This window comes from Diadema antillarum, unplaced genomic scaffold (genome assembly GCF_040938485.1).
Source record: "Diadema antillarum isolate AM-2024a unplaced genomic scaffold, OU_Dant_1.0 scf00000095, whole genome shotgun sequence".
Taxonomy (NCBI): Eukaryota; Metazoa; Echinodermata; class Echinoidea; order Diadematoida; family Diadematidae; genus Diadema; species Diadema antillarum.
Genome location: NW_027270984.1, coordinates 2,008,084 through 2,033,217, shown reverse-complemented (window position 1 = coordinate 2,033,217; position 25,134 = coordinate 2,008,084). Strand labels below are relative to the sequence as shown.

At 36.5% G+C, this 25,134-nt stretch overlaps 2 protein-coding genes across 3 annotated transcripts in view; one reads left to right on the top strand and one right to left on the bottom strand.

Moving 5' to 3' along the window:
• LOC139718475 (DNA-directed RNA polymerase III subunit RPC8-like) lies at positions 1-9,874 on the bottom strand. Of its 2 annotated transcripts, none has more exons than XM_071629949.1 (6): positions 9,741-9,874; positions 7,034-7,213; positions 6,087-6,270; positions 4,074-4,137; positions 2,853-3,054; positions 1-948 (listed from the first exon to the last, which is right to left on the bottom strand). In XM_071629949.1, the coding sequence occupies exons 2-6, from the start codon at positions 7,142-7,144 to the stop codon at positions 895-897; spliced, it is 615 nt and encodes a 204-aa protein (XP_071486050.1). In that variant the 5' UTR covers positions 7,145-7,213; positions 9,741-9,874; the 3' UTR covers positions 1-894. The 2 variants fall into 2 exon arrangements, with proteins under 2 accessions (XP_071486050.1, XP_071486048.1); XM_071629947.1 differs by having other exon boundaries at positions 9,639-9,863.
• A 6,438-nt stretch (positions 9,875-16,312) lies between these two features.
• Positions 16,313-25,134, top strand: part of LOC139718474 (N-acylneuraminate cytidylyltransferase-like) — a 30,485-nt gene continuing 21,663 nt past the window's right edge. The window contains exon 1 of the mRNA XM_071629946.1: positions 16,313-16,544. Within this exon, the coding sequence (XP_071486047.1) occupies positions 16,397-16,544 (148 nt within the window). The 5' untranslated portion in view covers positions 16,313-16,396. The remainder of the gene's footprint in view (positions 16,545-25,134) is intronic.

Here is a 25,134-nt window from a genome sequence, read left to right as displayed (position 1 = left end):
AGTTCATGTAAATCAGCATACAATCCCCTGCAGATTTCAAGCATGCTACCATTGTACACTGACTGTTGCTCATGTACTCAAAATGTTGTTTACTCTGGATTGTTACATCAGTACATGTGAACTAGCAGTCGTCAAGAGGTGTTATCCATTGCAGCACCTCTGCAGATACTATTTGTCATGATTAGAAAGTTCACAGCATGCTAAATTGTGGAAATGTGGTACTTTCACGAAGAGCACACTGTTACTACATTTCTTCAGCAATAAATGTAACTGGCAAAATGCTTGTTTAAGAATGCAAAATACTCAAATTTAAGGTTTAAGTGTAATCTAGTGGTAGAAGGTGTTGTCTATCTTGTGACAAAATTTTAGACCAAAATTTGATATGATTTCAGAGAAAAAGTGGCTTCACCAGTTTGCAATTGGCATTTAATTGTGTGTAACACGAAACTTCTGAATAAAAATGCATTTTTCTGGAAAGTAACTTTTGCACTCTCTATGGTGGACTTGGCCTGTTCGATTTATCGCCGACAATTACGATCTCCTAATATATCAGTGTAGCACTTTCACATGATAAGGATCCTACATGTACCGTCTGTGATCTCACAGCGCATCTATCTCCGCTTCAAAATACATCTTGAATGGAATGGAAAGCATACTTTCTTCACTCAGCTTTTACCAGAGGTCACATCACAGGTCAAAGCTTTGAAGAGCAATCAGTCCTCTGACTACTCCAAAGAGTCATATATCCTCAAGTTTTGTAGTGGAATGCAAAAGCTCTGGTAACCGTCAGCCTCTGACTGCAATGTAGGGCTCAAGCCTTGTATGGGCATCTGTGACGAGTATTCTCCTGCCACATCCTTGCCCTTGTTTGGTTCTTTCCATTGCGAGGCACCTTCACATGTTGGACCACCAAGCAAGCAGGCCTAACCCAGGTTCACTGATAGATCCCTACAAAGAAACATAAAGATAATGCATTCCATATACACAATCAGGCCACGTTCAACAACCTTAACTGAATAATACATCACAATTGTTTCTTTTGTTTTTCCATAAAGGTGATTGTGGACAGCTCAATTGATTGATACACTGTGCAATACTGGGTGCATCCCAGCCATTCCAACCATTAGGAAGATTAGAAAGTGAATCCGATAGTTTTTGCATTATTCATATCTTTTTTTCTTTTTCTTTTTTTTTTTTGGGGGGGGGGGGTTGAGTGTGGGGTTTCTTTCTGTTTGTTCCCTACTAGGGCTTTATCCTTTTATGAGATGAATGACATTATAATCTATATGTATATGGGATTTCTTTTAAAGGAAAAAAATACAGACTTGGATGTCTTACAATATGTTCACCTGAGCACCAATCTTTGCCTTCATGGAATTCCACCTGAGCAAACGATTTCAAAACTCTTGGAGATTCAGGGATTGCTGCTGGCCCCTTGGGTATTAAAGGACAAGTCCACCTTCATATACATAAGGATTGAGAGAGTGCAGCAATATTAGTAGAACACATCAGTGAAAGTTTGAGGAAAATTGGACAATCCGTTCAAAAGTTACAAATATTTTAAGTGTCTGCGCAGTCACTGCTGGAAGAGAAGACTACTAAAGTGTATGATGTCACATGCGTACAACTATATAAGGAAAATAAAAAGAGAATTTCACAAAACTTTACTTTTTGAATAAAGGGCACATGTTTTTGACTAGCTACTGATGTATGTTAAGGGTAATATTATTCCCCATGCCTTCTGAAAGAGAGAAGTCGAGTGTTCTTTTGTTACGCGAGAAAAATGGAAATATGTTGAATTTTCTTTATTCTTTCTTTAAATCGTTGTACTCATGTGACATCACAAGCTATAGTAGTCTTTTCATCCAGCCGTGACTGAGCAGAAACTTCAAAAATTCATAACTTTTGAACGGATCGTCCGACTTTGCTCAAACTCTCACTGATGTGTTCTACTAATATTGCTGCATTCTCTCAACCCACATGTCTACGAAGGTGAACTTGTCCTTTAAACACTGCCCAAAGTCTAAACAAACTATAATTTCATTCCCATTGATGTTTCCTACCATGTGTGGTCATAGTTAATCCACTTGTTTCAAGAAGAAGACAAATACGGCAAAAAAAAAATGAAAATTTGCAAAATACGGGATGTTTGGGCCTATCTCAGGAGACTCGTGCAGCACCATCACCATTTGCACAAGAAATGATCCCCTTCTCCCGTCAGTGATTCCTTTCAAGTTAATTGGTCGAAATCCAGCCAACAGTTTTCAAGAAGAAACTGAAAATGTTCATGTACGACATGAAAAATGCACTTGACGGTAAACGATCACAACTTTAGCTCACCTGGGCTGAATTGCTCAAACGTACTGGATTTGTCCTCCTCATAGTGTCAAAAGTGAATGTATTCCTGACCAGTTTAATAAGATTTGCATGTATCATTATTTGAGGTGACAGCTTACAGGATGAGCTACTCCAACTTTTGAACACAGTCCCACTTCTTGAGCAGATTTGAACTTCTTTCACACTGCCATGACTGCACGTACTATGGCAGCAGGCAGGAAATAACCAATCAGCTGTGAACATCTACTTGGTCGCTATGGGAACTGCAAAACATTCTCACAGAGAAGGATTCAAGACCAGTGAACCTACACTGTTCACTGATTCATCGTTCAACCCCCATTCTCTCATAGACTTCAGACAATAACTTTCAAAAACAACAAATCCTCACCTCAGTCAATCAATTACGTAACATAGCGGTGACTTTGACAATGACCCTCCTCAAAAAACAAAACAAAACAAAAACAAAACAAAACTCCAAAGCAACAACAGAGGATTCATTCACATGACATACTAACCACAAGGCTGTATGGGGATTTTTTGGTGTCACTCTCCTCCACAACACCCCCCTCCAGCCCATCGTCGGGTCCAACGGGCGTGGTGTCGGTGAAGACCTCCTGGACGACACGGAAGCGAATCTGCTCGTTGACGTCCACGAACATGTCATGGGTTCCCTCCTCAGACTCATACTGCCAGACCCACAACTGCTCGGTGTCATCACTGAAATGATCCTTGTTAAGGAAACAACTTTGAGACAAGCATCTTGATGTGCAGCAATTACGATTAAAATGATAAATGCAGCAACCCTTCTGAGAGTCACATTTCTAATAGCAATAAAGATACAAAACAATGCATAAAATAATTATCTATGGGGTTATGGATAACGATTAAAACAAGAATAATTCCCATGATTATCATAAAATCAATATTTTTATTACTGTTATATTTGATATTATTGTCCTTCCTACAATTATAGTCATCATAATGATAAAATATGCATCATTCATAAAACCCTCATACCTCAAGTGAACAAATGAGTCTAACGTAATGCTCCAGTGAATTATTGGTAAATGTAACCTTTAAATTTGCACATGTAGGATGACATACAGGACTAACGTAAACAAATCTGGCTAATTATGAGATTTAAAGAATACTGATAAGAATGAAAAAAGAAATCAGTAGTTTTTACCAAACATCAGAAAATGATTACTCTGTCTCTGGCCGTTTTAGACCTCACAATGTCTGGGCACTTGTTCTAGATGTGGACAACTTTCAGGCCCTGCCTCTTGGTCCCCATATGGCTGTCTGTGCCATTTCATGAATTTTGTACATCCACCTCCCTGATAATGACTCCTGGACATTTTGGTCAAAATCTGATTTAAGTTACAAAGTCATATAAACTTTCTGTTCATTACTATTAGGACTAAGTTCCACATTTTGTTTTTTCTACCATGCTCCTCTTCTGAGTTTTTTCATTAATATCTATTTTAATACATCTTTAAAACATGGAGGGCACACAAAGTACAACAGATCCTTGTGGTATAACAACACTTCATAATAAAAAGAATACATACAAACATCTAGATCTTTACATATACATAAATTTACAAAGTTTTAATCAAACAAATTAATAGATTAAAAGATACTGATAAGTACACAAATGTACAAAACTAACGATATCAGCAACTAAGAGAGAAAACATAGAGGTACTGTACATGTGTATTATGCATGAAGGATACAACTTGCAAGGTTGCTGCAAGGCTTCCGGTGGAATCACAATATCATCAAAGAAGCCCAAGGACACTGCATGGAAAGAAAAAAAAAGACATGTATAACCACGGCAACCTTTTAAAAACATTACAGGTATATGTCAATACTTTCTTTTATTTGGATAAGGGTATGTAGATAGCCACTGCGCAAGTGCTTTTCTTATAAAACATTCATATACCATACTTACGGTACATGTAATCATGACCACTGATAGTTTTATAGCGCCTTTTCCACTGGATACAAATTCAGATTCGAAACTTCACTTCCATCACTTTATTTCTTTCAATGTCTTACACTAATTATGGACAAATTTATTGGCTTGACTTTAGTATCTATTGTATGACACATTATGCCCCGGTGAGGGTTAAGCTGCATCTACAGCAAATCCGGAACGGGTCAAGGAACGGGGTTTTTGCTATGGTGCGCCAAAAGGAACCACGTCAGGTTCTGTTTAAAGAAGACTCAGTAATTCGGTACAAAATCACCGAAAATGTTATTCTTTTGTCAAAATCAAGAGCAACAAAATAAACAGTAGAAGATTAATTTTGTAACAAAATTATAATGGGGAAATGATATTGTAACAGAACCAGACATGGTTCCTTTTGACGTACCTAGCGAAAACCCGGTCTGTTGCCCATATCGTACTTGATGTTTTAAGCAGGCCTTTACAGATGATACAAATGTACACAAGCACAGACTATAGGATTCTAGACATGAATGATAAACATAACGCCACTTTTTCCAGCAGAGCAGCATGGATACATCACTCTTCACTCGAGACTCAGAAATCTCTGAAATGAAATGAATTTTTGTGACTTAAAGTCCACATCTTCTTAATTTCGGAGACTGGATTCTCTACTTGAAACTTATCCCAATAGCAGCATCCCTTTGTTTGCTGTATCTTAAAAAATAAAAGAAAACTAGATATATCGCTACGGCAACTGATATGCCTCCGCCATAATGCATGGTTCTCCTAATAGGTCTATAGTACAATGTCTTGACAATGTGTGATGACAGTTTCACACAATTGGCAAAATATTAAAATGACAGGTTTGACACAAATGTGCTGAATGTTCACTTTCCTAGGTTCAATTGGATGAATGATTAAAATGTCAGAGTGCTGGTATTTGGGGAACTGATGATTTTTACTTGACTTTTGACCCTTTTATAAGTTTTTGCATTGAGTAATTTTCAAGGTATTGAGAAAAAGTATAATTTCAGTATCAAATGGGAAAACAGCATTATCTAAACCTGGCCTTTGACCTTTGACCTCACAGTTCCAAAGAGAATCACTGTTAGGTTGAACATGCATAAACATGTAAATTTCATGATGATACCTTGAGTTACTTTTGAGATATGGAGGAAAAAGTGCAATTCAGCACTTTCACTTGACCTTTGACCTTTTGAAGTTTGACCTTTTGGCAAGACACTTCCCACAGAATATATATTGGGTAATACATGTATACATGTACATCAAGTTAAAAAAAAAAAAAAAAAACCTTCAGGCATTGCATAAATATAAGGAAAGTAGTGATATTTTGAGGAGTTGACCTTGACCTTTGACCCCCTGACCTGAACCATGACCCCAACTTCCCTAGATAATCACTGTTTATTGGAACAAGCATATATACTAAGTTCCATGAAGATACCTTGAACCATTTGCAAGATATGGAGAAAAACATGAATTTTCAACCTTTTTTTACACAAAATAACCTGTGACCTTTGACCCCGTGACCCTTAAATCCAAACAAAGTATTATCCCCCCAGGATATACCCTCATACCAAGTTTGATGTAAAACCACCACACGGTTCTTGAGATATCGACAAAAACAAAACAGGACGGACGGACGGACGGACGACCCGAAAACATAATGCCTCCGGCCACTTCATTGGCGGAGGCATAAAAATTATATTCTGGAGTGTCTCCCTTTTACTATCTCTCTTTTGTTGAAGGTATATGCGGACTTTTTTTCTTCACTTACCATGGACTCCATCACGACTGCAGCTCCTAATCCGGCCCACGAGGATCTCATCCATGAATGGGCGGAAGACAACGAATCTGAAGTGGACCTTGGTGTGAGAGGCCCCATCTCCTGGGAAGATGTGCGAGTCGTCCAGCTTGATGATGTCATGGAGTGCAATACACAAGCCAACATTTGGCACCACCTTCAACGAAAGATAAAACATTTCATGTCTGGGATGTGCATGTTGAAGCCAATGGCAACAGGACATACAATGTATCAAAACTTGAAATTGTAAAGCAGAGCTGTCTTATTCTGCAGCGCTGATAGCACAAGTCATGCATCTTTCGACATCATAAATATGTCAAGTATGTCTTTAATTCAGATTTCAAGAGATTTCAATGTAATCAACACCTTATTTCTACTGATTATATATTCCAAAGTTTAGGAGTTGTCTAGACTCTGTGTTTGAAGGTTGTGTTTACTCCTCTGCTGGGATCTGCAATGGCAATGTAACATTTCGGCTCCACTGATTACAATACAAGCTGTTGCAGCAACTCATCTGTATAGCTGTGAATTACAATCAGAAGTAGGAAAATGTGGTTAATAATAAAATAGCATACAAGTACTCTTCTATAAATTTGCTGCCTTTAAATCCTCACTTCTTTTAATCAATTTTCTTTGTAAATCTTATTTCTTTATTTTATCTTTGACAAGAGCTATTTTACTTGAGGAAACTTCCCAGGGCTGTCAACATGGACAGATACAATGAATGGATGAGTAACTTTCAATACAGGAATTTTGCTAAGACAAAACAGAGAGCTTAAGCCCCAGACAAAAAAAAAAGGGGGGGCGGGGTTAAGGGCCCTTGACTTTTCCAGAAGGTACACAATTTTGAAAGCAAACAGATGGGACACAGATTTCAGCTCTCTGTAATACAACAAGTAAGACATTAAACTTTAAGTAACCTTGTTTGCCAGCTTTTTATTGAGCTCTTCGGTTATTGCATCCATTGGTTTGACATTAAACAGCCATGGTTCAATGCGAACTGTGTCAACCATTTCTGCCAGAACAAACATTGTGTGTGGTCTTGGGATGTCCTGCTATGTATCACCAATAACACTGCAGCTGGGTCCTCTTCAAGTGACCTGCAGAGGAAGAATACATTTATATTTTTCCATTTAACTGTCTTTTTAACCTAAATTAATTTAACTATTATATATAACAACAAAAGGTACAAAAAATGCAAAGCATACACTCAGTTAATAAATCATACTGTTAACAATTTGGAAGAAATAGTTTAATACAAAAAGTTTAATACAAAATGCACGATCTAATGAATAAAGAATGCATACTTTGTAATGGTGACAAAAAGTATACTACCAATATATATGCAGGGATATTATCGGCATAAAAGATCTATTTTCAAACACAGTTCACAGCATGAATTTAAGATAAAAGCAATACATTTTGATATCCTGCGAAATGTCTGCATCTATTGTAATGGATTTTTTCCTCTCAAGTCATTGTGAAAGTCTCAAGTCAATATTCTGAAAATGAGGTTTTCTCCTTGTTTTTGTTGATACTGTGTAAAACCGTGAATTAGCACACTTGTGAATCATATCCCCAGGCTATTTGAAAGCACTTATGTTTTTTTCTCTTTGGTATGATGCTGTCAAGAAAAGCCGAGTTTACTTCACATTCGGGAGAGGTGTGCAAGGAACAGATTGTGCTTAGATGCAAAGTGTCCTTCTACGTATTAACCTGTCGAATATGAGCTGATTTTTCTATAACATGCATTTCCCATTGACACCTGCCGGAGTATACTCGGGACTAGTCTTCAACGGGTCAAAGGAAATGGGTCCGTGTGTTAGGGTACGGGAATTAATTGTTTGGTTTGTCTCTACTGGCCTGATCAGGTGAACAAGTTGGTTGTCTGGTTCACCTTCTAATTTGCATGAGGTGGTGGTTGGGCACTACTACATAGTTTATCAATCCAGAATGATAACACAGGTTTCTCAGGAGTGGAGGTTTTTTTTTTTTTTTTTTTTTTTTTTTTTGTTGTTGTTGTTGTTTTGCTTTGTTTCTTTTTTTCAGTGTGTGTGTGTGACAAGGCAGGTGGCAGTAGTGCATTAGAATGGTTCAACCTCAGATGAGGTCCTCCTAGTATGGGGGCCAAGACACAACTGGCATACTGTAAAATAAGACAGACTATAAAATGGTGCTGAAAGAGGACTTCCTAAAATTATGGATAAAGAGCACTTTTAATTGGGTCTGGACAGAGGAAAGGAATGCATCTTGCTCCTTCCCAGGAGATGTCAATGCACTTCCTCCATGACAATGGGGAGGCAAACTCAACACCAAACACACAGGTACTTGGCCAACTGCGCTGCATGTTAGGACAGATGTGCATGTACCATTGTAATATGTACAACTGAGTGTAGGTGAGACAGGTTTTGCAGTTTGATGAAATTAAACAGAGGGTGTTGGATTTTTCTATGTGAAAGCTGATACGTGTTCTCAATTTTACTCCTAGCCTTACATAGAACACTGATGATAACCTGTTTAAACTAATGACTAATGAGTGATGGACACATCAATGGCTAACTCATTGAGCTAGTCCACAATCCACAACTGAGTGGTATGAATTAGATATGGAACGTAGGCCTACGTATAGTTTAAAAGTAGGCCCTAAGCCATTCATTTGGATTTGCTTGTAAAATAGGACACTTTTAGAGGCACTTAAATTTGTGCTTCTTTTTTCATCATACATAGGCCTAGCTAGATACCACTCCATCTCTGCTGTTGACTCAGGGCGATCCCAGAGTAGATCTACAATGGTGTAAAGGAGCGCTCCGGGGTTAATCAAAATGCCATCTATGCAATTTCAAGCGCACTAACCTGCTATCGTTAAATAGTATTAAGAATACATGACATGCAAGTACTAAACTTTAGTCTTTAGATTCCTACAGTATTACTAGACCTAGTAATAGTTGTATGACAAAGCTTTGTGGGACCGGACGCGTACATGGAGTCACTTTGAAGGGGATATCCAACGATTTAGCAGGTTAATTCTCACGCCGTTTTCAGATAACAAGTTTGTATGTTGTCTAGCCTAGTACTACTACTAGTATACTATGATACGATTACAAGGAGTCTAGTCTAGATGAGTAGATCTATATCAAGTCTTTAAGGTAAAGGGTGCATATTCTATGTAAAATAGGTAAGTTTTCATGCGCGAACTTAAGTGTCCGGAAACCCCCCCCCCCCCCCCATCATATTAGATTTAAATTTAGCTGTTTTTTAGTGTTGATTTGAGGAGAATTTTAGGAAGCTACGATATGTTGAATGTACTATTCATTGTACGCACTAGCTAGGTGGATAAAGGTAAGGCAGGTAAAGCATAACTATACACAGCCCAGTCGCTGTCGTCGGGCTAGGTAAAGCAAAGAATAACCCCTACATAGCACATGATCATGATTAATTCTCAGCGCACTTTTTTTTTTTTTTTTTTTTTTTTTTTTTTTTTTTTTTTTTTTTTTTTTTTTTTTTTTTTTTAACTCGATGACTTACACGAAGATTCACGTATGGGACTGGGTTACGAAGCTCCGGACCCGGAGGTCGGGTCTCATCGATTTTGGTTCGAAGCTCCGAAATACGATTCAAAGAACTTACTGAATGTCAGACAAATAAAAGGAACAGGGGAATACGGTGGGAAATAAGAGCACAGTCCAGTTTACACTTGCAACTTCCCCACGATTTTGTTTCCAGATCTAACGTCACTGTGCACCATTCGGATCCGCGACCACCATCACAGCATTTGCTGTACACACCAAACGTACGATACACCAACCAGTCTTCCACCTCTCCCTGCACCGACAAAATTATAGAGGCCATACATCCACAACGTAACGCACGTGTACGTGTGGGGATGAGGAGGATCGCAGCAGGCGGGGAGGAGGATCATGGCTCGCCAATCTGCCCAATAATTCCAATAAACTGATTTTATCGCCGATGGGTCTTATCCAAAAATAGTTTTCACTTGGGCTAAATTGTCATATTGACACTTGTATGTCATGCTATATATCATATGAAAGCTGAGAATCTGCAGTTTTCAGAAAAGTACAGGTCTAATATATTTGACATCAAACTTTTCAGTAAAATGCTAGTAAAACGGGAAAAGTGTTCTCTTTGCCTGACGGGACGGAATTTATTTTTCAAGTAATTTGCACAAAAACTACAAAAGTAGGGGAAATATCAAGTTTTAACATGGATTACCTTCCTAGGAATAATCCATATCTGGCATTCATTTTTCTCAGTATATAGTAAGATTTGGGGTCAAAAGTGTTTAAACCTTTTTTTTGGGGGGGGGGGGGTGGGGAACATGTTTTTCAGTACTTTGACACGAAATAATTTTCTATGGTAGACTCGAGTTTGGTGACTCACATGCCATAATGTAACAATGAATGAATGTCGCTCTGTATGCATGACACTTAAAAGAAATAATTTTCTATTCTTGAGAAAATTATGTTTCAATATAAATTCCGTCCTGTCGCGCGACGGGACGGATTTTTTATACCATAATGGTTTAGAAAAAGAGTGTTCCTAACTTGAACCAGAACAAAAAGACTATTTGGCACACTTATGAAAAGAATGACTGTTGTAAGTGTTCAAGAGGTATATGGATTCGTCTTCCCTTCAGTTCTTACATTTGTGTCTCTATATTTCCCACCCCTCCCCCCAGTCTGAGTGACTATTTGGTCTGACCAATTGAAGTTAGAGGGATGGTATAGTTTTGGTTGAGATGGGGCTTCAGGTTTTTATCCTTTTTGTTTTGAAAATGAGAAACCTCCTATGAAATATGAAAGAGTAAGTAATTCTGAGATGATTTCAAAGTTTATTTGATGAAAATCAGTTTTGAAATTGCCGAGATATCCGAAACAAATCAAATCAAAGCAATCCTAATGAAAGGTGGGACCCATCTCTTATTTTGATCGCTTCGTTTTACTTTGGTTTTGATATATTATCAGCCATATCAAAACCAATTTTCATAAAATAAACTGAATTCCTCTTAGACTCATAACACTTATGCTCTGTAACATTTCATTCGAGGTTTCTTAGTACCTCACAAAAAGTTAAAAGCTCAATCCTCATTTCAACCAATATACTTTACCATCATACTTTAGATTCGGTTTTCTGCCGATTTGTAGTTTGCATTTATTTTACATAGTCTTTCACTGTTTGGAGTAATGTAATAAGATCTGCACTTGCTTTCTCTTTCCTATTTGTCCTTGATGTAATTTACCAACTTATTGTAAGCAAAGCAATTTCTATTCAGACTTTAAACACTGTAATTGTTAATTACAAATATACAGTCTACTCAGGTAGACAAATACTGCATTACATAGCGGTCTCTTTTTCATGTGTTCTAACTGTATTCTTTTTTTCTATTGAAATTGGTATTTATCACAATGCAGATTCTTATACCATGTCTGAGAAATAGGGAAGAAAAAGTACCGTCAAAAAAAAATAATAAGAAAAGGGGGCAATAAAGCATTCTCGGAAAATTGTTTACATTTCAATATTGAAACATTAATTTTGAACATTCCCATATCGTAATGCACTTGGGGAATTGAAAATTCTAAATTCTTCATTTAAAAAAAGAGTGGTATTTTTTTCTTATGCCCTTCTTGCATACAAATTTAAAAGCACATATCTAAAAAAGAAATGTTTGTATTACTGCAACTCAATAACGAGGTGAAGTTTTGCAGCTGAAAAACTACAGCATGGATTTAAAAAAACTGTGATCCTAATATATGGTGTTCAAATTTTGGGTGAAAATTGAACAAAAAAAAGGTCCTCAATTTCCCAGATTATCACAAAAATACTTCCACGTATAAGCATTTTGCCACTATACTGTGTGGCGTTGTTGCAGCTGAAAATTTGTATAGACTTTATGGTACCGTTTATTCAAATCTTTCAGGCAGAATTCAAACCTTGGGCTAATGACATGCAATTTATGAGTGAGTCTCATTTTTACTCATAAAATCAATGTTCCTGGACAAATAATCAAGGATTACTATACCAAAAGTGCAATGATTCTTTTGTGATATTTTTTTTTAAAGTAAAATAGTGATAATTGTTGGTGAAATTTTTCATCATTGCTTGGTATTTTAAATCTTGGTATGCTAACCCTACATTAAAATGTTATAAAACTGTGTTTGCCAAAGATTTTACCACACTTTAATGAAAATTAGTCAATTGTTTAAAATTTCCCATTCGTTTTGTACGTCACTGTACATAGTGCATATCGTTTCGGCTTTTTTTTTTTTTTTGATAAAATTGCTTAAAAAATAAAATCTATATCAAGTCTATAATATGTTACCTCTTTTATTAAAGTAATATAGGGAATAGTAGCAAGCAAATATCACATGGTATGGTAAGTCTGCAATTGCTCATCAAATTTGATGCAATTTAATTTTGGATCTGCTTTACAAAAAACTTATTTTTTCATTCCGTCCCATCGCACCAACAGAATTTGTTGTTGCCGTGGAAACAAACAAATGGCTGCCTTTTTTGTAGTGCACTTTCATGCTTCCATGTAAGCTTAATACATTATGTAAGGGTATGTGGCTGCTTTCATGTTAACAATAATTTCTTCTTGTGAGAAAAAAAAAAATCCATCCCGTCGCGGTCCCTTGATTTTTGGATCAGACCCTTTATCAGTCGATAAACTCAGTTTTTTCGGGAGCAACTTTGCATATTGAATAAAAACTAAGTTTGTCACGATATACGTATAAATTGAGTTTATAGTTAAACTGAGTTTATCGATAAACTGAGTTTTCGCTCGATAAACAGAGTTTCTTGTTAATTCTTAAAGTTTGATAAACAGAATAATGGATTATTAGTTAAACTAATTTCGCTCGACAAGCAGAGTTTATCGAAAAACTAAGACTTGCGACTACAGAAGTATAAAATACCATGACCAGCTAGTAGTCGCGACGGTAAACATATACGTGAAAGATCCAGAAGATCTGGATGAGTCGTGGCAACGCAAAGCTCAAAGCGCCAACTACTGACAAGGTTTGAATATAGGCTTAACCCTGGTGGATAAACTAAGTTTTTCGAGACAAACTGTGTTTATCCATGGACCTAATTACATTGTAGGTCCATGGTTTATATAATCGAGTGAAAACCCTAGTTTATCCCCGAAAAAAGTCAGTTTATCGATCGATAAACCAAGTTGTTGTGTTTTTTTTTTTTTAGAGAAACACTGTTTATTGAGAGAAAATAGAAAGTTTTTCATTGCAGTTGATAAACTGCGTTTTCCTTTTGATAAACGATTAACTGTATACTTCGTAAGTTTATCGGCGATAAATTAAAGGGGGTGGCTAGTAACTGATCAGTGGGAATGGTGGAGGATGATTGTTCCAATTCTTGTGGGATTCATTTAAAAGTTCATTATATATCTATTGTTGTGTGAAAATTATTTGCTTCAGAACGGTCTCGATATTCAAGTAATGTGCAGTTTAATGCCCCGTCATTGTACAGGCATGCTAACCTGTCCATTACTTGAATATGAGACCATTCTGAAGCAAATTCTTTTTCACACAACAATGGATATAAATGTACTCTTAAATGAATCCCATAAGAATTGGAACCATCATCCCCCAGCATTCCCATTGATTCCCACTGAACTAGCCATCCCCATGGAATTGTTGGGCAAATAGCGTGCCATATGGGGAAGGGCAGGGAAGGGTAAGAGTGTCCAAAGAGGTTCTTAAAGGGAATGGATAGTAGGCTAGCTAGTAAGTGATCAGTGGGAATCAATGGAATGCTGGGGGATGATTGTTCCAATTCTTGTGGGATTCATCTATTGTTATGTGAAATTGCTTCAGAATGGTCTCATATTCATGTAATGTGCAGTTTAATGTTTCCAGGCTAGCATGTCTGTACAGTGACGGGGCATTAAACTGCTCATTACTTGAATATGAGACCGTTCTAATGCAAATAATTTTCACACAACAACACCATTATAATGTGCTCTTAAATGAATCCCACAAGAATTGGAACAATCATCATCCCCCAGCATTCCCACTGATTCCCACTCAGTTACTGCCATCCTCTTTGGTTGTGTCATTGGAATGGGAGGGGGTATGAACTGAAATGGTCTCCCACAGCCTCATTTCTCTCAGATACCTTCGACAACAAAGGCAGGGGCGATCCAGGGAAGGGGGGTGCGACTAATATTTCTGGTGTCACTTCCGAGTTTCATTTCATTGTTTTCTTTTTATTTCTTTTGTTTTTAACGAAGGGGCAAATAGAGGTACGTGGGTGAGGCCTATACATTTTCAATTTCCTTGTATGTAGATTTGATTGGGGTTCGCGTCAGGGCCCGGTTACTTTGTTATTGGTGTTAGTAGTGGTGGTGGTGATGATGGTGACGGTTTCAGGGGGATTGCCGCAACCTAATCAATGATTTGCACTTCTCCTTTTTATACAGTCGCATATCAAATTTTGGGGTTTTTTATTTTAATAAGAAAATCACAAAATTACTGTTTTGTTTTGCTTTGTTTGTTTGGCCATTTTTGCAATTTAAATGAATATTATACTAGTATATTGGTGGAGATGAGGATTGAGTTCTTAGGATGCTAAGAAATTTACTTATAATAAATAATTATCACAGAGTACACTATTCTAGGAGGAATTCAGAGTTTATTATTTGAATATTATTATTTTGAAATGGCTATACTCTGTCCAAAAACAAAGTAAAACAAAGCAATTCTATTAAAAGGGGGTCCACCTTTTTAGTGTGATCGCTCAATTTATTTTGGATATCTCAGACATTTCACAACAGATTTTCATCAAATAAACTTTAAGTTCCTCCTGGAACTACAAGTTTTATCATTATTTCATAAGAGGTTTCTAAATCATTCATAAAAAGAATATTAGAAACTGAAGCCAAGTCTCAACCAGTTGTCATCACTTTAAACAAGCAGTCAATGTTCTACATAAGAATTATCTCGTACAGTTACATCAATACTCTTTTCTCATTTTTCATTCAACATTTTTTGAATATTCGATCAATCCAAAGAGTGCATCAGATCGCTGAATATCGATGAAAAAATGCAAAAGCTCCTTTGTATGTTTCCCCAATATTAAATATAATTTTTGCCTCCTCTCCCGCCCCCCCCCCCCCCCCACAAAAAAAAAAGGGAGAAAAATCCGTATGCATGGCCCGGTGATATATCAACAAATAAAATATATTACACAAAGAATCCCTTCGTGTGTGTGTGTGTGTGTGTGTGTGTGTGTGTGTGTGTGAGAAAAGCGCACATTCCTTCTACTCAGATAATGTGATTACTGTAAGAGACGAGTCATGTTGTGCTCTTTATAAAACCTTGTACAGGCCTACGATGAAAATGGTTGTTGATGAACCGGGAAGTGGACGAGCAGGGAGGTGGGAAGAGACCGAGATATCTCTCTGGTCCACCTCCCTTCATGAACTATCATTTATGTACAGCACTGAAAATTCAAACAATCCCAAGAAAACCAAATACTTCCCGAGGGAGGAAGTTGAAATAGCATTGACCCTCGACTGAACCTCGAGCATTCCCCCCCCCCCCCCCGCAACCCCATCCACGTTTAGCATAAAGAAAGATATGGGGAGAGGGGCGGTATAGATGGAGGAGAGAGAGATCGGGGTGGGAGAGAGATATGAGAGATGTAGAGATCCGAGAGAGGGAGGAGTGGTATGGGATGGCCATGGGTGGGAGTCGGAGGTAGGGTGGGGATATCACCCCAGCCTTTTTCTATAATGATTTGTTATAAAGTAGGTAATTGATTAGTAAACGTGTACTTCAAGGTTATCAGACGGCAGGCAGTCGTTCATGGTAGTCAATAGTGTGATGTCTGTCAATCAGCCATCATTCAGTGAGTCATCTATAAAATCAATCCGTCAGTTTTTATGATTCAGGCAGTCATTCAGCCCGTCAGCCAGTCATCCCAAGGAGGTTCTCTCGTACCCCCTTGGTCATCCCCTCAGTCCATGGTAGTATACAGGTCCATATTCAGCAGGGAAGTGGATGTGAAGTACCTTCCTGATTTCAGTCATTCAGCGGTATGTTTACTAACTCATAGCTGAGGCGGAAATGTACTAGTACACAAGCCACGTGTGATGTGCCGTAAGTAGATCATCTGATGGACTTTGATACCATAGGGATCCACACGCAGAGCTGTAGTGCAATCAAAGACAATCGTCGAGTGCAGTACACTCTGACAAGCTCATCACATCACACACCCTGTCTGTTTTTACAACTGTATCCTGGAGAATGTCCGCAGAAAAGAAGAAAACTCCACATTATGCTGCCCTGATCTTGGCTAGGGGTGGTAGCAAGGGCATCAAGTTAAAGAACATCAAGACGCTGGCTGGTCAACCTCTCATCGCTTGGGGATTGAGGGCTGCTATTGATTCAGAAGGTATGCAGCGCCAGCGAGTGCATGGTATCGGTTGTTTGGCTCCTATATCAGCCGACAGCTGCAGCGATCGCGTGTGCATTCGGCTCATAGGCAGGCATTGCCACGCCTCTGCGAGCCTCCTTGGCCCGATGAAGCCGCTACCACCACACAGTGTGCTGCCTATTAATACTAATACATCATAATCCTATTTACTAGTATTGGTAATCATAGCGCGATCATGGACGTGGAGCCACTGGCTCGGAATGGTGCGATGAATTTAGATGTGGGATGCACTGAAGAAAACGATGCTTATGCAATGCGAAAGTCATACTGGAGGTCGTACTTGTTCTCGTTTTCTGCAGGCTAAAAAATGCTGCACGAACTGGTCACTGTCTTCTAATGCAATTATATTTTCATTTGCATCAACTTACATTTAGTACCTGCCATAATATCTGTATGTCTTTAATATGTAGTAATTACGTTGTTGTTGTGTTTTTCTCTCTTTCTGCACATGACTGCAAAGACATGATAGGAATATATAGACAGAGTTTTTATATAGATCTATTAATGAGATAATAGCAAAAACTTGAGGCCTTCATGGTTGCTGAAATAAATAACATGAGAAATTGGAGCATATTCTGAAGCAAAATTAAAGAAGAACACTGCAAGATGAGGTTCAGGGACAGTGTGCCTGGGTGTGAAAGAAGCAGTAGGCCTACATCATTATTTGAACAATTCAAAGAGTAAGGCACAGGGATGAATTTCTGATGATGGTATTATTGGTAATGATTTTGTTAACATGGTAATTATAAAATTGTGTTATTTAATGAGACATGCAATATTGCTGTCTTATATCTCTTTTTGCATGGTATGTCACTTCCTCATATCTTTGATAAAATATTATGTTAGTTTTTGTTTTTGGTGTTTTTTTTTTTGTTTGTTGTTTTTTGGTGTGTTTTTTTTTGGGGGGGGGGGGTTGATAGCTTATCAAGTATCAGTATCAAATACATTGAATGCTGTTATTACACGGAAATTGCTTGAGATCAGTAGCCTATTGATGAAAAACGTCTGATTTGGGATAAAGTCCTGAAAAAAACATAAAATAAAAATCCTTGCATTGTTTTTGTTATGCTAATGAGATTAATCAGGAAATAAATATAATGATTTTCAATCTGACAATGTAGGGTATCAAACCAGTTCCTGAGTGTGAGTGCCACCACTCTATAATTTTATGAAAATTGGCATCTGCTTAAACAAAAAAGCCAACAAAACATCTGAAGTATGAATAATTTCAGAGAAAACTGTATATAATATACATCTATAAGATATGTGTGTATGTATTTTTACTTATGTAAATAGTGAGGGAAAAAAAGACACTTGCAATACATGCCCTAACTGTGTAGGCTGTACTATCCATCAGTAAAGGGGAAATCCAGACCAAGTATAAGTTAGTCTGATAGAAAAAAAAAGTAAAATCTTACGAATTCAATGGTAAAAATTTGACTTAATTCAGATGAAAAATAGGAAGTTATGACATTTAAAGTTTTGCTGATTTCTGCAAAACAGTTCTTGTATCAGTGGATATTAATATGCAAATGAGTGAGCTAACCATGTCGTAACGGTATGTAACTTCAAAATTTTCCATTGATCTTGTACAAAAAAAAAAATGACAAAAATTTGATGTTTCTGTCTTTGAAGTCTGAAACGTGTTGCTATTCCTGGTTGAATAACTAGTGATCAGTTAGATATACCAGGATTTAAGCCTTAGGCATGATTGCATTTGAATGAAAAACTGGAAATTGCTAAATTTTTTGTACAAAATATGTGGCAAGTTGTGAAGGGATGACATGCTCACTTTTCCATGTGCATATTCATATTGACTGTTCAAGAACTGTTTCCTGAAAAATCAGAAAAATATCAAAATGTCATAACTTCCTTATTTTTCAACCGTTTTTGATCAAAATTTGACTGTTGAACTCACAATATTTTACTTTTTCTTATTAGATTATATTTTATTTAGACTTGATTTCCCCTTTAAAACCACAAGATGAGGTCCATACAGTCACATACTGTAAAAGTGGAAATTTTTGTGCATTTCGCGCAACCAGATGCTAGCGCAAAAATAAAAGCATGCAAATATTTTCACATGCCACATGTTCCAGTAGTTCATGTCCTGATTCCATGGAATTAAAAACACACGAAATCCATCCTACCTGGCCGAGCGTGAAAAATTACTCGCGGAAAAATATCCACTTTTACAGTAGGCTCTGGTAATGTGACACATTCTACAGGATACAACTACTATGTGTGAAAATGTATACTATATAAAATATTTGGGACATAAAGATCAAGAAAAGGTCAAGAGTCCAAGTCGATCTTTTAATTTTTCTGGATTTATCTGTCAAAAAGCACAAACAAACAAAAAAAAATCCTTTTAGCTCAGTGAAAATTAGCTAGTTGGTATAATACTACAGTGGCCAAGCTTTTAATTCAGTCATCCTCCATCAAGGGAACAGACTTATACCCTTGTACATTATGCATGAGGTGATTACAGATCAAACATATTCAATTGTTATGGGTGCAAGGCAGGGGGTGGGGGTGGGGATATTCTCAATGTATCCACATTCCTTATCTTTCTAGAATATTTACTCATCAAATATGCAGTTCATTATTTACCATGGTGTGATTATTTCTGCAATGGAAATCCATAGTATATTGACTGCCAAATAGAGCCCCAAAGAAATAGATTGAAAAACTTGTGAATGGATTTTGTGTTTGCTTTTGCTTTTTTTGGGGGGGGTGGTAGGAGGGAGTAAAAACACTCCAAATTTTCTGCTTCTTTTAGTATAAGGGCACAATAATTCAAAGTGGTTACTTTCATAATTTTAAATCATTTTAGGCTGAAAGTTCTAGAATCATATATATCGAACATTTTGAATGTTGTGTCCATAAGTTGTTTCCAATATCCAACATTTATCTTGCAAATTTTTAAAGTGAATTGCCTCCAATATACTTTTGAGAGTTCTGTATTCATATAAATCCATCATAATGACAGACACTTTTATTAATCCGTGCCATCAAAATTAGTACTAGTAGTATAGTACCCAACATTTTTTTTTTTAAATCAATCAATTCATATACCGAAACAGATTAAGTCATATACCATACATTTTTACCCTCATTCACTTTACCCAGTCTCATGTTGTCCTATATATTGCTGTCACACACATTTTTTTTTTTTGCTCTTTGTAGTCTCTTTACACCACATATGAAAATGTTTCCAACAGCATGCTGTACTTACTTCATAGAATTAAATAATACAAATGTTTATTCCTATTACTTCATCACAGATGTTTTCTTTGCTATTCAGGCAGTCATGTGTGATACAATGAAGATAGGGGAAATAGGGAATTCCTTGTGTATTGTAGATTATGTCAATAATCTATAATGTTCATGTTTAGCATCCATAAGGAGGAGAGCAAGGCTAATTGCCAGTTTAGTGAATGAAGTGCAATGCAGATTCACAGAGAGAGAGAGAGGCTTGACACAGAGACATTCAGAGAGATATCATTCAATCTGTTGTCCTTCCATTCGGAAAAAAAAAATGCCATCTGTAGCAATGCTTTTTATTTTGAATAAAACAGTAACATTTCCTATGAGTCATATTGAAAATGTTATTTGTGTTCATAGTGGTTAAATTTGAATAAAATACTTGTGAAAGTGCTGAAACCTTCACCCTGGCATCATCTGTTCCATTATACTGCAGATTTATTGAAGCTTTGAAATAACATTTATTATGAGAACTACTGTGTAATGATAGTTTATGCTCTTACTGCATTTGTAGCAACATCAATTTGAACTATGTTTTTTTTTTACAAAGTAATAGCCTGTGAACACATTAGATATTCTTCTCCTTGTCATTTTTGTTGTTCTTTTTTCGTTGATACAGTTGATTTCCTCATGCTATTGTCATTATTTTTATCATTGTTATTATTATTATCAATGTTATTAAAGTAGTATTATGATTATCATTTTTTTCATTGTCAATATTGTTATTGTTGTCATCATCAAAATTATCATAAATCTAGGAACATCTACTATTAAAGGAGCCATGTTTAACCAAGTGATTGGTTGATCTAACATACTCATTTTGCTGCTGACTATGTTCTATAGTAGATAGGCCTATATTATGTGATATATTGGAGTTGCAAGAGTAGCTGTTATTACTGTGTATTGTACAGGAATGAAATGTTGTTATTCCTGACTTACATCATTGTCAATAATTAGCATGCATAAGCCCCCACTAGTGCCTCACTATAATACAAAAGCTCCAGCCAAGTTTAAGGGGTTTGTGTCTTTAGCTCACAAGGTCTAAAGATCTGAGCTCTAGTCACATAAAATACTGATATCCCTGGAAGCTTGAATTGATTGATAGCCAGCTAGTGGGAACGGGCAGCTGTTCTGAGCCTTCAGGGGGCTCAACTTCATGCAATTTTGTCCCCGAAGTTACTCTGAAAATTAAAGGTATCGGACAGAAAATGACACAGGATGTTGATATTGAAACTGACCCAAAAATAGATTTAAAAAAAATAACATTGAAATACACTAGAATTGCTATGATGAAAATAACACTTAAATTGACCCAGAAATGACTATGATTGATACTGATTAATGGTAATGAGAGTGTAATGAAATAGCACTGAACTCTACACATTATGTAATTAAAACTGACAATAAAATTATATTGAAACCAAACATGCAAAAACTTCAATAAATTCAGAGCAAGCTGCCTGCTGTTCTTGAAAGAAATACACACAGAACTAATTAGTTATGCATAATGCGAAAAATGAGTCTGTGGAATATAAATTACACAGCTTATTTTTGTCTGTACATTTCCCTCTAGGCATGAATGGGACCAAAATTGTGAAATCAGTTACCTATTCAGTTAAGACAACTGTCATCTACAGAAACATTCAAATCCAAACTTAAAACATATATCTGTTCCTCTCACACTGACAACTATAATATTATTGCAATCTATAATGTTCGGAACAATTCTATTCTGTATTTGATATGTGTTTGTTTATTATTTGCATTTTCTTCTCTGTTGTCAAGTTTGAACATGAACTGAGCACAAAAAGGTGGACCTGTGTGCTATACAAATAGCAACTGGTGTTGTTGTTGTTATTATTATTATTATTATTATTATTATCATCATTATTATTGTTATTATCATCATCATTATTGTTATTATTATTATTATTATTATTATCATTATTGTTATTATCATCATCATCATCATTATTGTTATTATTATCGTTATTATTATTATTATCATTATTTTCATTATTATTATTATTATTATTCTCATTATCATTATTATTATTATCATTATTATTATTATTATTATCCGAAATATGTTTGATATTTGTATACTGATGAATATTGATAAATTCCCTCACCTCTTGATTTGCCCCCACAGGATTTTACAGGATTTAACCTTTGTCATCTTCCCCACAGTCCCTCAATATCAGGCTTATGACCTTTATGATTGTATAGTATACCATTTGTGACCCTTTGTAAAATATGGTCAAGTTCTGAAGGAAGAGATTACTAGTTTCAATATCGAGTAATTACTCATCAAACCCACCAACAAAAACAATGACCAAGCAAATAGATACAGGACTGCGGGGGGGGGGGGGGGGGGGGGGGGGGGGAACCAGGTTTTAAATTTGAAGGTCTATATTCGAGTATTCTTAGTCATCCTGTCATATGAGGGACTTTTGGGACAAAAGTGGGCTTTGAAACTCCATGGCAACTGCTGTGAAGGATTATCGGATGAACATAGTGCCTGTTGCCCTCATTATTCTCTTCCGGATAATGGCTAAGTATCAAAGTTATGTACTAGTACCACTGACTGTTGGTTGAGTTTCTGTATATGGTGTTACATCATATGCCCTACATGGAAACACTCCTTGTGTATGTGGGAAAAAAATAAGAAGAATAATAAAACAAATGGAAACACATTTTCATAACAGAAAATGCAAATGGGGCTTCAAAATCCGATTTTAGAAAATGCTACTTTTACTGAAGTGCTATGTTCCCAATTCGTGACAAAGGTTACTCTTTGAGGATCTGATACACCCAAACACAAAATGAGCCACATTGACCCAAACTCAAGTATACAGAAGTGCTTGGGGAAAAAAAATCAATTTGCGCTACTTTTTGGGCATACGGATGTTGTGAAGTAGAGTTACATTTGATTGCAAGGAAACCAATGTTCTGAGGCCAAAGTTGTCGTGCTTGACAATTCCTGGTACCACGAAGTGACAGAGGTTGATGCTGAAATCCTTCCTCCTACTCACTTCCCCAGGCTGATAGTCTATGCACGTGCCAATCCGTCCCACAACCGGTATTCAAAATAAAACCTCCTCAATACTCTGTGGGATCAGATAAACTGGTATCATCCATGTATCTGCCAACCACATGCCAGTAAATTTGCTTGAGCATAGATATCTTTTTACTCATTTTTTTTTTTTTTTTTTTTTTTGGGGGGGGGAGGATTTTCTCATGTTATTGTTATTTATCTTAGAGTTCTACTGTATACGCCAAATATTTCGTGAGGTTTTTATTTTCGCGAATTTCACGAGTCAGGTGCTATTCGCGATGACTGATCCTGATGTGAATGTGACATACGCGTGTGCACTTCTCCGTTCAGTACAAGGTTCCACGGTCGCGAATTTAACAACTCGCGAAATTGTAGGGAATTCCTGATTCGCGAAAATTTAGACTCGCGAAATATATGGCGTATACAGTATGTGATACAGTGTAGTTTTGTTGGTGGGCCTACAGCTTTATATTCACACAGCTAGTTTATTTCATACCTGCAAATGCTTGCAGCACAGCCACATGATAATTAAGCTTAGCTCGTATTGCACTGATACCTACCTATCTTGCAGTTGGGCCAATTATGTAACCTCAGCTGGAGTGCAAAAGCCATTATTTGTGTCAATTTCCTCGTGTAGGAAAATCCTTCCCGTCTTACATAACAAATGCTCACAAATGGCTGCTGTTTGCAGCCATTTGATAACATGTTTTCATGGGACAACAATTCAAGGAACATTGCTCTGCATGGACCATTGAATGTAAAATGAATGGTATCCAGTTATAAAATACAACAAATCATAATAAAGGCCACAGAAAGGTCACATAAACCTACCAAAAGAAAAAGATATGGTCTTTGGGTATTACTATATGCTATGCAATGTTATTTAGTGTCTGTGTTTGTCTGTGTGTGTGTGGACAGGGTGTTGGGATTGGGTTAACCGCATTCATAAATGGAAAAGTATTGCAAAGTTTGCGTATCATTGCTTTATCATTTCTAAAGAGACATCATTGAAGATGAATGCCAGAACCTTGTCATTTGAAGAACATTTTGATTTCTATTTTTCTTTTCTTATAGTAATCATGAGAATGGTTATTTCATCCCCTGGTAGATTATGTAATTTGATTGTTAAGTGTGACCAGTACATACATGTGTTGAAATTTTATCTATGATACCATTAATTTATGTAGTACAATGTATTTCTGAACATAAAACATTCATAGATGTACTCATTAATGTTTTGTAAGAAGAGTGTTTCATTCTGTCTTTCAGCCCAGCCAATGGCAGTAAATACATGCTTCAAATGAAAATCATTTACCTTATCTCTAAAATCTTGCAGTCATAGCAAAGTCCATACAACAAACTCAGAGCATAGAAATTGAATAAGGTAATTAAATCCAGTTTGCTTGGGTTTTTGTTTTTCATTGAGAGATTTATATTTTAAGGACTAAATATTGCAGATTATATGACTTACAATTTTGTAATTTGTATATATTTACTTAGATACTAAATAAGCATTTTATTTTTACTGCATTCATTTTTCCTTCATGCGATACAAAATTTCATTGATATAATAATACATCTTTATTGTCATGTGTAGCTCTGTGATGAACAATAGAGCAAGTCAGTAAAATGTGTATGATATGTTTGGAATAGTTTGGAGAGAAACATAAGTAAATTATGCAGAACAGAATTGTCCACAACTTTTGTTGAAATTTTGATATGTCGCCAGGTCTGTATTAAACTGTGGCCATCTGCTCCAAGTTGTAAATAATAATTCTGAATGATATGATGCAAAAATGAATAATGCTTGTAGAGAGCAAATAAAATGGTCTGGGTACAAACTGAGCAGGGTGTAATGTTTGCACAGTTGGGTCATATTTTCTATTTACTGAACCATTTCTTATGCAAATATCATTGTCAATTGAACAAACTGAGAGGTTAGATTGTTTGAAGGTGAAGTACTAGTATGTCAGGATGTTTTTTCCTTGCCTGTTATTCTACCTATGTATATTCTACCTATATATGAATACTGTAAAAGTGGATATTTTCGTGTGACTAACTTTTCACGCTCAGCGGGGTAAGAAGAGTTTCGCATGTTTTTTTACTCTGCAGAATCAAGACATCAGCAACAGGAACATATGGCAAGCAAAAATATTTGTGTGCTTTTATTTTTGCGCTAGTTTCTGGTTGCGCGAATTGCGCGAAAACTTCAACACCGCGAAA

What these genes read in the sequence shown, in the direction of transcription:
- LOC139718475 (XM_071629949.1), bottom strand. Translation starts at nt 7,144, where the DNA reads ATGTTTGTTCTGGCAGAAATGGTTGACACAGTTCGCATTGAACCATGG. An exon ending in CAGTCGTGATGGAGTCCATG is followed by an intron (nt 4,138 to 6,086) that starts GTAAGTGAAGAA and finishes CTTTCCATGCAG; the next exon opens with TGTCCTTGGGCTTCTTTGAT. An exon ending in TTGCAGCAACCTTGCAAGTT is followed by an intron (nt 3,055 to 4,073) that starts GTATCCTTCATG and finishes GGATCATTTCAG; the next exon opens with TGATGACACCGAGCAGTTGT.